The following is a 16,888-nucleotide window of genomic DNA, read 5'->3' as shown; positions in this document are numbered from 1 at the left end:
GTACACCTGCCACATTCATGCTGCCTAGCAAGAAAATTGCCCTTCTGTGATGCTGCCAGCAAGGCTTTTCATGTCATGGTCAATTGAACTCTTGACGCTTGTGTTAAGAGGTGCGTTGAAGCCCTTCACGTGGGTCATGTAAAAGGGACTTAAGAGCTGCAGCAGGCTTTCATTCACTCGTTCTCATCTGTCCATCAGGTGGCCATTCCTATTGAGGACGTATGTCGATGTCACCTGAGGCTGACCTTTAGACACCGATCTTCTCAAGATTGTGAGTCCTTATAGTGCATGACATAAAGGTTTCTAGAACTGCATGTAGAAGTTTAGGACTGTGGTATCTGTTCTGTTTTTTTTGTTTTTCATTAATGCATTTCTGCAGGGTGTTCACAAACTTTTTGTCCAGGTTACGTTTGTATTGTGCATTTCACTTCATTTTAGTCTCAAGAAAACCTGCATATTTTATACACAAGTCCAACATGGGGCTAAATATTATGCTCGAAAAACATTTTTTAAAAAAAAGAATAAATAAGATAGGATTTTTTAGAGCTCTTACTTGAACTCATTAGCATTTTTGCTGACCCCAGGTTGAGAACCTCTGCTCTACTGTGTGTTCAAGCTTGTTTTTATGTTGAACATTTGTCTGCTTACATTTTTGTAGCCAGAGATAAGTCCGAGAAGCCTTTTGGCATGGCATTTGTCCGCCTGATGAAGTCGGATGGCACCACGCTCCCAGATGGAAAACACGATCTCATTGTCTACAAGGTGGGCATCTTAAAGAATGTTCTGGGTTCAATGCAAATTAAGGTCACTTGTGGCATAATATTGATTACTGCAAATATATAGGGATGCAAATATATTAGGGATGCACGATATATCGGTCACCATATCGGTATCGCTGATATATGTTCATTTTTAATGTTTTCGTTATCGGCCCGATAAGAAAATTTGGCCGATATATTAAAGCTGATAAATAATGGATTATTTCCTTCTGCCAATACACTTTTTTGAATTGGTTTGAATTGCTATATATATATATATATATATATATATATATATATATATATATATATATATATATATTGCTTTTATATTATATATATTATATTTTTATATATATATTTATTATTAAATATATATATATATATATATATATATATATATATATAATGAAACCAAGAAATGTGGAGACATTTTGCTTTTATATATATATATATATATATATATATATATGCAAAATGTCTCCACATTTCTTGTTTTTTTTTTTTTTTTTTGAGTAACTAATTTTTACTTTTAACTAACAACATTATGCTGATTGAGCTTAAAGGGTTAGTTCACCCAAAAATGAAAATTCTGTCATTAATTACTCACCCTCGTGGCCGTTTCACACCCGTAAGACCTTCGTTCTTCAGAACACAAATTAAGATATTTTTGTTTAAATCCGATGGCTCAGTGAGGCCTACATAGGGAGCAATGACATTTCCTCTCTCAAGATCCATAAAGGTACTAAAAACATATTTAAATCAGTTCATGTGAGTACAGTGGTTCAATATTAATATTATAAAGCGACGAGAATATTTTTGGTGCGCCAAAAAAAACAATATTACGACTTATTTAGTGATGGCCGATTTCAAAACACTGCTTTCAGGAAGATTCGGAGCGTTATGAATCAGCGTGTCGAATCATGATTTGGATCGCGTGTCAAACCGCCAAACTGCTGAAATCACATGACTTTGGCGCTCGGAACTGCGGATTCGACACGCTGATTCATAACGCTCCGAATCTTCCTGAAGCAGTGTTTTGAAATCGGCCATCACTAAATAAGGTGTTATTTTTTTTTCTTTGGCGCGCCAAAATATTCTCGTCGTTTTATAATATTAATACTAAACCACTGTACTCACATGAACTGATTTAAATATGTCTTTAGTACATTAATGGATCTTGAGAGAGGAAATGTCATTGCTCCCTATGGTGGCCTCACGGAGCCATCGGATTTAAACAAAAATATCTCAATTTGTGTTCCGAAGATTAACGAAGGTCTTACGGGTGTAAAACGCCATGAGGGTGAGTAATAAATGACAGAATTTTCATTTTTGGGTGAACTAACCCTTTAACTTGTATTGAACCAGAATTCCTTAAAGGGAATAAATTGGAATTTAAAATTCTGTCATCATTTACAATCTCATGATGTTCCAGATTTGTTTTAGATGAACCATTTTCTCTGTTCCTACTGTAGTAAAAATAAATACATTGATGTAGGAAGTACATAACTTTAAAGTTGAAGTGATGCCTTGTTCTTTCAGCCATTTTACACTACCTTTCAAGTGTTTGGGGTTTAAGAATTTTTTTATGTTTTTGAAAGAAGTCTCTTCTGCTCACAAAGACTGAATTTATTTGATGCAGAAAAACACACTAAAAACAGTAATTTTGTCAAATATTATTACAATTTAAATGATTTCTATTTGAATATATTGTAAACAGTAATTTATTCCTGTGATCAAAGCTGAATTTTCAGCATCATTACTCCAGTCTTCAGTGTCACATGATCCTTCAGAAATCGTTCTAATATGATGATTTGCTGCTCAAGAAACATTTCTGAAAACAGACATTTTTTTTCAGGGTTCTTTAATAAATAGAAAGTTCACAAGAACAGCATTTATTTGAAATACACATCTTTTGTAACATTATACATGTTTTTACTGTCACTTTTGATCAATTGAAGGCATCCTTGCTGAATAAATGTTTTAATATCTTTCAAATAAAAATATATTACTGTCCCCAAACTTTAGTGTACTTTCTTCGCTGAAAGCTTTTCAGTCAGTAAAACTCGTTTTATTATGTAACCTTTGGATCTCTTCAAAATTTCCTGAACTTCCCTTTATACCTACAGTATCTGTTATTGATCCATGGCCTTACAGTTCAACCGGACAAAAATGTCTCAAACATACAGTGCCACTACAAGTTCCTACACTTCTGTTCCTCCAGGTGGATGTGAAGAAAGCTGACGATGCCAAGACGTATTTGACTCTGCCTGGCACATATGCTGAAGTGGAAGAGAAGGAGAGACAGACGGGAAAATCCTTCCATCATGCCGGCCTCATTCCCATCACCAAAGACAGCTTCCAGATCGCCACCCTCACCTGCTCTACAAAGCTTACTCAAAACGGTATTTCCCTTTTGTAAACACACTTCCACAGTCACTTATTATATTTTTAATTTCAATATTTCCACAATATTTTACCCAAAAATTACAATTCGCTCATATTTTACCCTCATGTCTTTGCAAACCTGAGTTAAAATTAGACTGTTTTTGCACACATTACATTTGGATTTCATTTCCACATTTATTTGTTGAGCGCTTTTCACAATACATATTGTTTCAAAGAAGCTTTACAGAAAATGTGTGTTTCTAGGTTACAATTAAGAGAGGTGACTATGTCAAAGTAATATCCATATGGCAGAAATAAACAGTTCTAGAAAATTCTTCAGTAAGCTAATGTCATGTATTAATTTAAGCAGGAACAATGAGCATGTTAAAGCAGTGATTACATTTAGTGATCATAATGTGATCATAGGATTTGGAATGGCAAGAGGGATGAAAATAGATAATGACAAAAGTTTAATTTGGAGCTAAGAGACATATGTAACAGTGTGAGACTGCAAAGGTCTTGCGGTAGGTGGATTTCTAAAACTTTTTTAATTTCCTCCGACTCAGTTGACCTTCTGGGGCTTCTCAACTGGAGATCAAACACTGAGAGACTTGAAGAAATTCTTCAGAAACTTATGGAAGTGGATGGAGGGGAGATTATTAAAGTAAGGCTGTGAGAAAACACAACACTTGGCCTTCTGCAAAATTCGGCTTTATGATCTGAAGTTTTTGTTGTGTGTTTCTCTAGTTCCTTCAGGACACACTGGATGCTCTCTTTAATATCATGATGGAGACCTCAGAGGAAGAAACCTACGATACACTGGTTTTCAATGCCTTGGCAAGTTTTGATTATTTAACTCACTCTTCAGAGATCCACTCGTTTCCAAACTATGCTTCTGTTTTGGAGTTTTCCCATAATGGAAAACCTGGAAATATCAAGGAACATTCAAATAAATTTCAATAAACGTTTGTGCAGTGATTTGGTCCCAACATGCCACACGAGTGTAAGTATTAAGTATCCCACACAACAAAGTTTAATACTTGTTCAGATCCCAAATAATTAGTATGAGTAACAGTAAAAGTGTCGCTCATTCAGAACGTGCATGACTTTTAATTCATGATCATTGGATAAATATTTTTAAAAATCATTTTGTTCACATTGCTCTGGAAAGAAAAATTCTAGTCCATTAAAACTTTTACAGTCGAGCAAAACTAGAAAAATACATAATGATTATAGAAATATAGATTTCTACTATTTTATAACTTTTAATGACTTTTTAAAGGTGACCTATTATGCCCCTTTTTACAAGATGTAATATAAGTCCCTGGTGTCCCCAGAATGTGTCTGTGAAGTTTCAGCTCAAAATACCCCATGGATTTTTTATTATACCATGTTTTAACTGCCTATTTTTGAGTGGGAGAAAAAATGCGCTGATTTGGTGTGTGTACCTTTAAATGCAAATGAGCTCCTGCACCCAAACTAATGATTCCAATACACTGAGGCATAAATAATACAGGAGAAGCTCACACAGCAAGTATAACTCTCAAAATGGATCATTACAAACTGTTCGTGATGCAGCATATCGGATCACGTAGATATGGCATGTATTTTGTGGATGTTTGCTAACATTTGATTCTGAATGAGTTTGATAGCGTGCACGGCTAACGTGGCTAAAGCTACACACTGTTTTAGAGACTCAATAAGAATGAAAATGCATTTATGAATTGTACTATTATACTATTATAAATGTAATATAATACTATTATAAATATAGCTAAACTGTGCAGGACAGCTGCACTCTAGGACCAGTGTTACTGGTACACCGTTGTCGCTTGGGAAAACAAAATGGTGGCGCTGTGGGTGGAAACATACAGATTAATGGGCAGTAATATTATAATAAGATAAACATGTGAACAAAATTTATTTATTTAAAAAAAAAAAAAAAAAAAAATTTATCCAGTGATCACAAATGAAAAGTTAGAATGAGTGACACTTTTACTGTTACTCATACTTGAGGTCTGGGATCTGAGTAATAAACTTTGGTGTGTATGTTTTCTCATCTTGATATTTCAAATCATGTGGCTTGTTGGGACCAAATCATTGCATGAAAGTTAGATGAAAGTTACCAACTGTAGAAAGAGTGCTCGACCAATTCTGCCGAGTCATTGCGTTACTCGTACCCTTAACGCCATAACGTGCCATATAGCCATCTGCATGTGGGATGTCTTCCCCCTCACAGACATACAGGTCAGATTATTCTGCCATATAATGCGTGCTTGAGGTGCTTGAGGTGCTTGTTTTGTTTTATTTCAGTCAGTTTTTCAACCACTGTTTCAGTTGCATTACATTTGGGATGGAGAGTGACATTTGTGCCTCATAGTCATTTGAGGTTGTGCATCATTAGTTGGTCATTATTATTTTTCCGCGCCCACTTGATCTTGGTTGCAAAAGAAAGGTAGTTTTTGCACAGTTACTTCAATATTCACATCAGTTATTCACAATAAGATACATTTATTAAGAAAGTAAATTTAAATGTCTTGTTGTCTTTAAGTCATGTGATTATAATGTGAAGAGCTAGACCTTGTGTTTTTGCTTTATTTGTCCAGGTTTTCATCATCTCATTGATTGGCGACATAAAGTTTCAGCATTTCAACCCTGTTTTGGAGACCTACATTAGCAAACACTTCAGTGCTACTCTGGCATATCAGTAAGAGTTACTGTCTTGTTTGGATTTCTCTGTCCTTTGTTTCACAGTTTTACAGTGTTTTAATATAACTCGGCCATTTTTGTCCACATTTAATTCTCACTTTGCCAACTCACACTAACACTCTCTTCTTCTCTCACCTGTCCTCTATATACACCTGTCCAGAGACACTCTCAGTTGTGACCTGTATATTTATTTGCAAGTGTGCTGTAATTGCCTCGGTTTGCCTTGTCTTTTCACAGGAAGTTGACCAAAGTGTTGAATTATTTTGTGGGCCATGCCGAGAACCCGGCTCATACAGAGCGGCTGTACGCCGCCTTGAAAGCCTTCAAGTATCTTTTTCGCTTTATTGTGCAGTCTCGAATTCTCTATCTGAGGTGAGTACCAACCCGTATTTGCTCTCAAAAATACCCTCCAAGAGGGCTTGATTGAACTTGTCCTTCATCTGACAATGCAAATGAAGAAGCAACAGTAAAAAAGATACTTTAGAAATCACTTGCTTCTGTATCTGCACAAACACATAGAGCAATTGGAACTCCATTTGGAGCTCAAAAAAAGGCAATTAAATCAAGAGCATTGGTTCAAAGCAGTAGCCTGCTTTACTGCATAATAAAATTTTATTGCTCAGTGTCTAGATAGATAGATAGATAGATAGATAGATCATTTCATTGATGTTTCAATTAAATTCAGTTCATCTTTATTTGTCAATTCTACTATATGTTCAAGACATACAGAAGATTGAAATGACGTTTCCCTCAGACCCACAATATAAATCGGCAACATAACACATAACAAGATTGAAAAATAAATAAAATGCAATACAATACGTACAAAAAAACATATTACATAGGAATTTAAATATGCTTACGTTATAGTGCAACAGTATATAAAAATGTTTGCATGGACAAGCATCACTAAAATGTTCTTTACAAAATGCATTTCTGTTTGTTGTTTGTCAGGTTTTATGGGAAAAGTGAAGATGCAGGGCAGTTTCTCGACTCCATTCGGACCTTATTTCTTTCAATCAGCAATCTGATGGACAGACCTCTGGATGAAGGAGTTAAGATAAAGGCAGGTTTTAATACATGGATATTGACATTTAGAAGAAGATGTCATTTGTGAATATAGCCATTTGTAAAAGCTACAAATGAAGATTTACACTACTGTTCATAAGTTTGTGGTCAGTAATTTTTTTTATTTGAAAGAAAATAATACCCTTATTGCATTCAATTGCTCAAAAGTGACAGTAAAGACATTTATAATTCAAATAAATGCTGTTCTATATCAGAGAATCCTGGAAAAAATGTATCACGCCATGGTTATCACACAATTATTAAGCAGCACAACTGTTTTCAATATTGATAATAATCAGAAATGTTTCTTGAGCAGCAAATCAGCATATTAGAATGATTTCTGAAGGATCATGTGACACTGAAGACTGGAGTAATGATGCTGAAAATTCAGCTTTGATCACAGGAATAAATTATATACAAATTTTCTCTGTTTTTCTTACAGGGAGCAATCCTGAAATATCTTCCCACCATCATCAATGAATTGCAGAAGGTCTTTGACGCTGTAGAGCTCAGGTAAAGTGAATGACTTCTTTCACATTGCTGTGAAAACATCTGTTCATAAATCATGGTTACAGTAAGACACAAATGAATGTAAATAAATTACATCAGTGCTTCTGATGGTTAAAGTTCCATACCACCCTCAGATGTTAAAACTACCAGAGTGTCTTACATTATCAACAAATGGCAAAATGAATGAGATACAAAAAACAAACTAATTTAAAGCTGCAAGCAGCGATGAAAGGGCCCTCGCACCCGTGTCACCGCCACTCGGTGGTTTTAGGAAAACAGAGCACGGTGGGAAATATGCATTGGTAAATATAGGAGGACTACGTCAGTCATTTGTATTTGCCACACTTCCTGCTACCAGCTTGTGGCGATATGACTGTAACTAAATTTTGACGTGTAGATGTCTTCAGGCCAGGGCACTTATTAAACGTGAAGTTTGTCACCCTTCAACGAAAACTCAAGATCTTCGCAATTTAACATCGCAAAGGCCTTTAGATTAGACTGACCAAATATGATATTGATCTGATTAAAGCTCTAGGAGGAGTTCGTTAAAGTACAACATCTGGAAATGACAAAAACTGCACAAATTTTGCAAAGAAAATTCTAAATATCTCACTTCCTGTTGGTTTTCAGATTTTGCTCCCAGGGACTTTTTTTTGTAGGTATTGGGCTGTTACATGTGTGTACTGAATTTCATACTTGTATGTGAAACGTAGTGCGAAGGGCGCTTAATTGAAATTTTGTAAGAGGCGCTAGCGAGTAGTTTTGCCACAACTAATTCTAAAACCCATATCAGACGCAAATTTTCACCTTCATTTCATGAGTTTTTGAGCACGTTTAGGCCCTCAAAAATGTGATTCATTTTGGAGAAGAATGATAATTTACTGAGCAATTACAACAGGGTCCTCACACCATCGGTGCTCAGGCCCTAATGAAATGTACCCTACTGTGGGTAAAGGTCACATCTTTATTTTCAATAACCTCTGGGACCAGATCATATACACACAATGCAGAATTGGACATTTCAGAATTGTACACAAGTTCTTAATATCAAACCACTATGCTCCTCATGCCAGGGTCCAGTATCTCTGAAAGATATTTTATTAAATTGTGTGGGTATAAGTTCTCTTAGGAAATTATTTGGGATGCACCATATCGGTATCGGCCGATATATGTTAATTTTTAATGTTATCATTATCGGCCCGATAAGAAAATTTGGCGGATATATCAAAGCCGATAAATAATGGATTATTTCCTTCTGCTGAGACACTTCAGATGCGCACTGTCCACCATGATGGTTTTGAATTTCTTGAAATATGATTGAAATCACTTCAAAAAAGGAAAATACAGTTAAGTGCAATACACAGCGCAAGTCTGTCATACATAATATTATAATGAGAACATTATAATTGTGTGCTTGGGACATGGCTTTTAATGGTGAGACTTTTGTTTTTGTAATCAGGCTCTCAAAAAATATATAAATTTATTTTGATTTAAGTTTATCAGCCAATATATCGGTTATCGGCTTTCAAATATAAAGAGTTATCGGTTATCGGTATCGGCCAAAATTTTCATATTGGTGCATCCCTAGAAATTATATTACTAAGCAAACACTTTCGAAGACATTTTTAACAGTCATCCCTGAATCCATTTTAGAGTTTTTATCCAAAGCAAACTTTAAAAACCTTAAATTGATCTTTTAAAGTATTTCAACTTGATACCCCCCTTGAAAATAGCCAAGGAAACTGGCATGGCGTTAAAACACCTGTCCTGAAATGTGAAGCTTGTATTTTCGTTGGAGCACTTGCATAAACAATTGAGTAAAATACAGTTTATTTTTAAGAGCTTTAAATTATAAATGTCTTCCTACCATTCTCAATGACAGAATGTGTTTGGCGCTGTAGATCTTGTGGTAAATTGGTTAACATCTAACAGGCTTGTAAACATCCAATGTTTGAAGACCATTTAAGACAAATTAATGGTAGTGTATGTCAGTTCTCTATTTTCTTGTCTAAAATCTGACTTACATTTTCTGTACCATGTTAAAGTTTCTACTTTGCATTTTCGTTGGACACATTTTTTCCCCTTTCTTACTCTCTCTCTCTCTCTCTCTCTCTCTCTCTCTCTCTCTCTCTCTCTCTCTCTCTCTCTCTCTCTCTCTCACAGTATTCAGCTGACTAAGTTCATCGAGAGCATCCCAGATTTTCAGATGGTGAGGCAGAAGCTGGGCTGTTTGGTGAAAATTGTCGAGAGTAACCTGTTCAAACAGCCAGGTAGGACTTGACATAACATATAATTTTCTCATCCACATCACATTAAATGCGTAGTGCTCAAGCTGTGTCATCCCAAACCCCTCATATTCTCTGTTGTGCTTCTAGACTGCAGAGATGTTTTGTTGCCCCTGATCACAGATCAGCTGAGTGGACAACTGGACGATCACTCCAACAAACCTGATCTTGAGGCCTGTGTACAGCTGCTGAGCACTGTACTGGACATGCTGGACTGCAAAAACGTGGTGAGTTATGTGGTAGAACATCCCTTATAACATTTGCCATTTATAAGGAACCTTATCTTAGCCTCAGACCATCTGATGAGCAAAACTGCAGGCACCAAACTAATTGGCTCGCTTTATGCAGTTTCCGGGAGTCAGGGTGTACAGGTTTTATCAGTCCACTGAAATGAATATCTTTGTACATGTTCCCAATAAATTAATCAGTCTGGGCTCCACAAAAAGGTTGGCTCAGTCATTTTTACTTCCTTTGCAAACATTAGAAATATGATTTTTGAAGTATATACGTTTGGGGACTGGAAGACTTTTTAAATGAAGTCTCTTCTGCTTGCCAAGGCATTTACTTGATCAAAATGCTGTAAAAACAGTAATATTGTGAAATATTATTACGATTTTAAAATAACTTTTCTATATTTTAACAGATGGCAAGGCTAAATCACTGAATAGAATTAGATTAATAAAAAGTTCAAAAGAACAGCATTTATTAGAAATAATGTTTTGTAACAATGTAAAAGTCTTTTCAATTCAATGCATTATTGCTGAATAAAAGTATTAATATCTCTTTAAAAATGTACTGACCCACAAACTGGAAATTATACTGCTAAAATGTAAGTGTATGAATTCATGGACACACTTTCATTAGTTGGATGACACTGTGAAACATTATTGATTGGTTTGTAGTTTTCAACACATTCTTACAGATGATTCAGAGATAATCACAGGTCATTTTTTCAGCTTTGATGAAGTAAAGATGTTCAGTTCTTGGCCATCTATATAATGCTGTTGCAAATTTTGTTGATTTGTCACCAAGATAATGTAGAATACGTCACAGAAAACCTGCCGTTTTAGTTTGCAAGACATAAACGTGCAAGATCAATGAATGTAATGCTTTTATTCAGCAGTGACATTCAATTGATTAAAAGTGACAGTAAAGAAGTTTGTAATGTTACAAAAAATATAGATTTCAAAAAAATTCTGTACTTTTTAGCTTTTTTTTTCATCAAAGAATACTTGTTAAAATATAGCTGCAAGCAGCAATTATCGGGGTTCAAGCAATTTAAGGCCTTTCAGCACTTGCGCAAAAAGATTTAACATTTTATTTAGTAAGCATGTAACCACTTAAATTATAAAAGGAAAAGACCATTTACAGCCAATACAGGCAATTTACCATTGAAAATGTATGGTTTTTAAAGCTTTTTAAGAGTTCTTGAGGTTGAGCCAAGAACCTTGGACTAGTTTTGAAATAATCTCCAATATTTAACGAACGATTCGATGGACAGTGGTGGTCCTAGAGGCAAAGTTGCTCATGTGGTACGAATGTCGTGGGCATACGCGGAAAATTGTGCGATACATGATGCTTTACGCACGTGAAAAATGCGAAGGGGGCACCCGGTGGCTGATTTCTTTCTAATTTCTCACAGGCCTCTAGGGCTGTGAGTCAAACAGGTCCAGCGAGTTTCGTTCTGATCGGCCTCCGTTAACCTTGTCTGATAGCTGCTCAAACAGTGGACATGTTGTTCGAGATGCGTCACTGTCCTCATAAACAATAGTGGCCCCTCAGACGAAGATGTTGCACGGCAATTTTCAAGTCGCTCGGACTAACGGTGAAGTTGTTATAGCCGTTTTCCTGTTTTTTTTTCGTGTTATAGTGCCACCAAGTGGCCAGTCGCCGTGTCCTTTTTCACGTGACCACAGAATGAGCTCTTACATAGGTGTACCAAGTTAAAATATCTTCTGTTCACGAGTTATAGCCGTTTTAGTAAAAGTGGCTCCACCCACTTCAAACGTTTTGGCAGCCCTTAGGGACCGTGAATTGGAATTTCAACTTTTTTTGATAATTATTGACAATCAGACTCCAGAGAATCTCGCTGCACTGGTTTGGTTCCGGTCGGGCCAAAAACTTATCATGGTTTTAACCAAAATATCAAGCATTGATAACAATAAGAATTGTTTCTTGAGCAGCAAATTAGAATGATTTCTGAAAGATCATGTGACAATGAAGACTGGAGTAATGATGCTGAATATTTAATTATGTCCTAAAATATGTTCAAATATTCCTCTATTAATTTATGCAAGTTCTCTTCTACATCAGCTCAGCTACAATGTGGTGTCCCTCAAGGGTCAGTTTTAGGACCCTTGTTATTTTCATTGTACATGCTTCCCCTGAGCTTTATTTTTCAGAACCACTGTTACCACTGTTAAGCCGATGATTCCCAATTTTATTTCCCACTGAGTATAGACAAGAAATTGCTTCAAAGATATTAATCATTGGCTGGCAAATAATTTCTTACAATTAAATGAGAGCAAAAACGAAGTCTTGACCTTAGTTTCCTCTTTGTCTTGCTTACCCGGCCTAGTTGCCCAGTCAGGTCCGTTGTCAAACGTACAAGATCTTGTGAGGAATCTTGGAGTGATTTTTGACTCATCTTTACTTTTAAATAAGCAAATGAGTGCTGTTGTCAAGAGTAGTTTTTGCCACCTGAGATCGATCGCTAAAATAGATCTCATACTGACTTGGAAATTGTGATCCACTCGCTTATTTCATCAAGGTTAGACGATTGCAACTCAAAGTATATTGGTGTGCCCCAAACTGCATTATCCCGTCTACAGCTTGTCCAAAACGCAGCAGCCAGGCTTTTATTTTACTTGCTTGATTTGTAAAGCACTTTGGGTTAGCTTCTGTTGTTTTTAAATGTGCTTTAGAAATAAAGGTTGACTTGACTTCACAAATAGAAAACAGTTATTTAAAATACTAATAATATTTCTCAATATCACAGCTTTTACTGTATTTTTGATCAAATAAATGCAGCCTTGCTGAGCATCATGGTGGCTACTTTATAGTGAAATATCTGCCTACACAAGACTATGAGTGACTTTTTGTATGAATACAGACAGGCTGATCTATCAACCATGATGCATTTCACTAGCTTGTTGATATGACGGCACATTTAAGATTGGTTGACATTTCGGTTGATATGTATAGAGACAGGCAGACATTTCAGGTCAAACTCTTGTGGCTTGTGGGCAGTGCTTTGCTGGAGCAGTTGCATTGCAAATTTCCAAAATAAGGTCATTTAAGGCCATTTTATCAGAGAGAGAGTAGTTTCTGGATTCAGTCATCACTCATTCAACCATCCTTCAATGCATCTCATTCACCTTTTTATGCTTTCAGGGTCCCACGTCCGGTCATGTGAAGTTAATTGTGGACCGTCTCTTGCGGAGGGTCAACCGTACGGTCATCAACCTGAGCTTGGACTCTCCCTTCATAGTAAGACACAAGCACGCCACAAAATGGAGCATTCTAGAAAGCTTTAGCAGAGATAAATCAGCTTACCTTCCTGCCAAAGCTAGTGTTATTTCGACCGCACAGCGGCGAAGCCCACACACCCCTGCTGAAACTCATAACAACAACAGTCTGCACCACTGAACCTAACTTGTTTATTTCTTCGCCCAGGCTCGTGGCTATGAGTTTTCTCAGCGGTGTGGGCAGCACATGTAAAGTTATTGATTATTCATTCTCTTCCTCTGGACACAGGGCCAATACCTGGCATGCATGACCGCTATCCTGAAACAAATGGAAGACGCACATTACGCACAATACATCAGCACCTTCAAAACCAGACAGGACATTATCGTAAGTCTCCCGCTCTCTCCGCAGGAACCATCCATCATCGCAGATGCAGAAAGAGCCTTCTGTGCTCTGAGAGTTAAGTTATAAATAATCCACCTTTCGCACAGCTGACTGATGCGACGCATGCGGCTCTGTTCCCTGTCGTTGGTCGAAGTGAGTCAGGGTTTAATAGCAGAATGAGATAAGCATGTTCAAAGTGCGGCTTCAAACTACCATGTGTTTTTCCTGCGTGGTTATATATGTGTGTTGCAAAAATGTAATTTGCCGGTCTGCATCTAATCATAGCGTTCCTTTGCATGCACATACACGCTCTTAAAGGATTAGTTCACTTCAGAATTAAAATTTCCTGATTCCAGGATTTTTCTCTATATAGTTGACTTCAACAGGGACCAACGGGTTGAAGGTCCAAATGTCAGTTTCAGTGCAGCTTCAAAGAGCTCTCCGCACACACATCATCCGACTTCATTGTTTTACCTTTTTTTGTAAAGGCCGTTTGACTTAGTCTTTGCATGTTTACTTTGTTGACACTGGATCGGTACTTACTCGGTACCTTTCCAACGTGATTACTTAATGTGTGGCACATCGCAGAGCAGTGCAAGATGAGCATTTGTGGTTAAAAAGTATAAAATTTTTTTTTTTTTTTTTTTTAGAAAATGACTGATTGTTTCTCTAGATAAGACTCTTATTTCTCGTCTGGGATCGTGTAGAGCTCTTTGAAGCTGCACTGAAACTGACATTTGGACCTTCAACCTGTTGGTCCCTGTTGAAGTCCACTATATGGAGAAAAGTCCTGGAATGTTTTCCTCAAAAACCTTAATTTCTTTTCAACTGAAGAAAGAAAGTCATAAACATCTTGGATGACATGGGGGTGAGTAAATTCAGGAAATTTGAATTCTGAAGCGAACTAATCCTTTAACAACAATAATTCATGTTTTTTGTTCTCTCGTCACCAGGATTTTCTAATGGAGACTTTCATCATGTTCAAAAACCTGATGGGCAACGTGTTTCCACCCGACTGGATGATCATGAATCTTCTCCAAATGAAAGTCTTTCTGCGGGCGATAGACCAGTACTCTGATGTTCTCAACAAGTACTTCCTGGAGTCCGCTCACTTCCACTTACAGGTCAGTTTGACGAGGCCTCGTAAAGGGGTTTCAATTACGCAATTATGCTTCAGGCAAGACCAAGATTATATTGCCGGAAATGCAATAGTGTTTCTGGTTGTGCAAGCCACCAGCGCTTTCCACTTTTGCTCCTGAAACAACTGCACATTGCAAGCAACTCACCAGAACCGGTTATAGAAGACGTTCGGAGGCCAGTGTTGTCTGATGACAGAACAAATGACTCTTCTGAATCATTCTTTTGCACAGTTTGGTGTCAGTAAGAAATAATACTTTTATTCAGTAAGGAAGCATTATTTTGTTAGACAGTAGACATTTATAATGTTACAAAAAATTTCTATTTCAAATAAATGCTGTTCTTTTGAACTTTCTATTTGTTAAAAGAATCCTGAAAAACATCGATGATGATAAATGTTTCTTGAGCAGCAAATCAGCATGGTTTCTGAAGGATCATGTGACACTGAAGACTGGAGTAATGATGCTGAAAATTCAGCTTTGCATCACAGTAATAAATTACATTTTTAAATATATTCAAATAGAAAAGTTATTTGAAATTATAATAATAATTCACAATATTACTGTATTTTTGATCAAATACATACTGTCTTGGTGAGAGTAAGAAACATTTAAAAAAATATACAGACCCCAAACTTTTGAACAATAGTATAGATTAATTAAAAAAACAATTCTAGTGTGATCTGATTCACAAAAGAATGACTCTTATGAATCAAACAAAACTGTGAGGCTTAAATAGTGTAGTTACTGACTGGCACACTTTGTGTTTTTAAAAAAATAAATGAATGAAATGTTTCCATTTTTTTTGTTTTAGTTTTGTTGTTTAATATATAGTCAAGGCCAAATAGAATGTGAAATAAAGACCAAAAAGGTTGTAAAAAATCTGTGTAAATATGCCTCTTGCAGGAATTATTTTAAATTAAATTGCGTTTCTTTTCAAATGTGCAAAACTACTAAATGATCATTAATGGAACCTTTAATGAACCGTAATAGTGCTGATTAAGAAAATAATGAATATTGTCTGTAGTTAAAAGACCTGTGTCGAGAGGAATATTGTTTTTCTTTAATCTTCTGAGATAAAAGAGTTCATTTTACTAGCCATACTGTAATTTTCAGAACTCGTACTTCCATCCCAATCCTAAAAACAGCACTGCTGAATCCTTAGTTTGAAAAACGCTGCCTTTACAGGCAGTTTATAGAGCAGGAAGGCATCAAGGCACATTCAAATCTGATGTTTGCACAACATCCTGCCTGCTAAGACCTGCCTACTTAGTTTTGGTTGTTTTTTGAAGGCAGCACAGATCCTTCAGTCCCAATGATATCCCACAAACCTGAGTTTTGTTGGTTGTAATCAAAATGGCATCTGACAGAGTGGTTAAAAGAAGTAAATAAATGTATAATTGTCCAACCTATGATTCTGTTTCTACCAGGAAATGCACATCATAGTCAATAAATATTCACTCAGTTGTCTCTAAAACTCACTTTAATGTGTTCTAGATCATTAAACAGGACCATCTAAATCCAGTTATCAGTAGCTGAAGTTTATTTAACAAGATCTCGGGTCATTTCAGTCTGATCTTAACAGGATCAGAATTGATTTTGTTGCACATAAACCGTTGTACCCAAAAGCAAACCCACAACCTCAATGTGTAAGTGCAGTTTCTCATTTAATATGTGAACAGGAAATTTATATCTTGGTTAATCGTAAGGGTTTGAAAATTAGTTTAAAAATAGTCATTAAAATCCAATTTGAAATTGACAATCATTATAAGACCAGACATAAAAATAAAACATCTATAATGTTCTGTGTGTGAGATTGTGCAGTAGTGATTTGACCTCAGGCTTTATAATTTGAGTGCTGTGAGTATCTCTGCATGCATCTCTGCAAGTGTGCATGTAATTTTTTGTTAATGTTAGGGCATTTCTATGAAGCATATGAACACTTTCTGATTATTGCATGCTCTTATGTAACATGTTTTAATGATGCCCATTTATGATTATCTTTTGGGAAACCATATGGATTTTGCACCCATGGGAAGCCTCCTGCACTTTAGGCATTTGGGAAATATCATCTGAACCACTGTTGAAAATAACTCAACAGCTAAACTTTCTGTTGCTTGGTTACCATTCATTCAACACCCTGTGCATCCGAAGTATTTCACCCGCAAGACCTCAGGCAATT

General features: G+C 36.3%; 1 protein-coding gene across 1 annotated transcript in view; it reads left to right on the top strand.

Annotated features, from left to right (window-relative positions):
• Positions 1-16,888, top strand: part of dock5 (dedicator of cytokinesis 5) — a 75,050-nt gene that overhangs the window by 31,544 nt on the left and 26,618 nt on the right. Inside the window, 14 exon segments of the mRNA XM_051904448.1 lie at positions 199-271; positions 659-762; positions 2,983-3,163; positions 3,713-3,810; positions 3,894-3,983; positions 5,753-5,853; positions 6,093-6,227; positions 6,810-6,925; positions 7,370-7,436; positions 9,597-9,703; positions 9,809-9,945; positions 13,112-13,207; positions 13,475-13,573; positions 14,524-14,694. Coding sequence (XP_051760408.1) covers positions 199-271; positions 659-762; positions 2,983-3,163; positions 3,713-3,810; positions 3,894-3,983; positions 5,753-5,853; positions 6,093-6,227; positions 6,810-6,925; positions 7,370-7,436; positions 9,597-9,703; positions 9,809-9,945; positions 13,112-13,207; positions 13,475-13,573; positions 14,524-14,694 — 1,575 coding nt within the window.

The sequence above is a fragment of the Ctenopharyngodon idella genome, chromosome 8 (genome assembly GCF_019924925.1).
Source record: "Ctenopharyngodon idella isolate HZGC_01 chromosome 8, HZGC01, whole genome shotgun sequence".
Lineage (NCBI taxonomy): Eukaryota > Metazoa > Chordata > Actinopteri > Cypriniformes > Xenocyprididae > Ctenopharyngodon > Ctenopharyngodon idella.
This window is presented reverse-complemented; position numbering and strand designations above follow the sequence as displayed.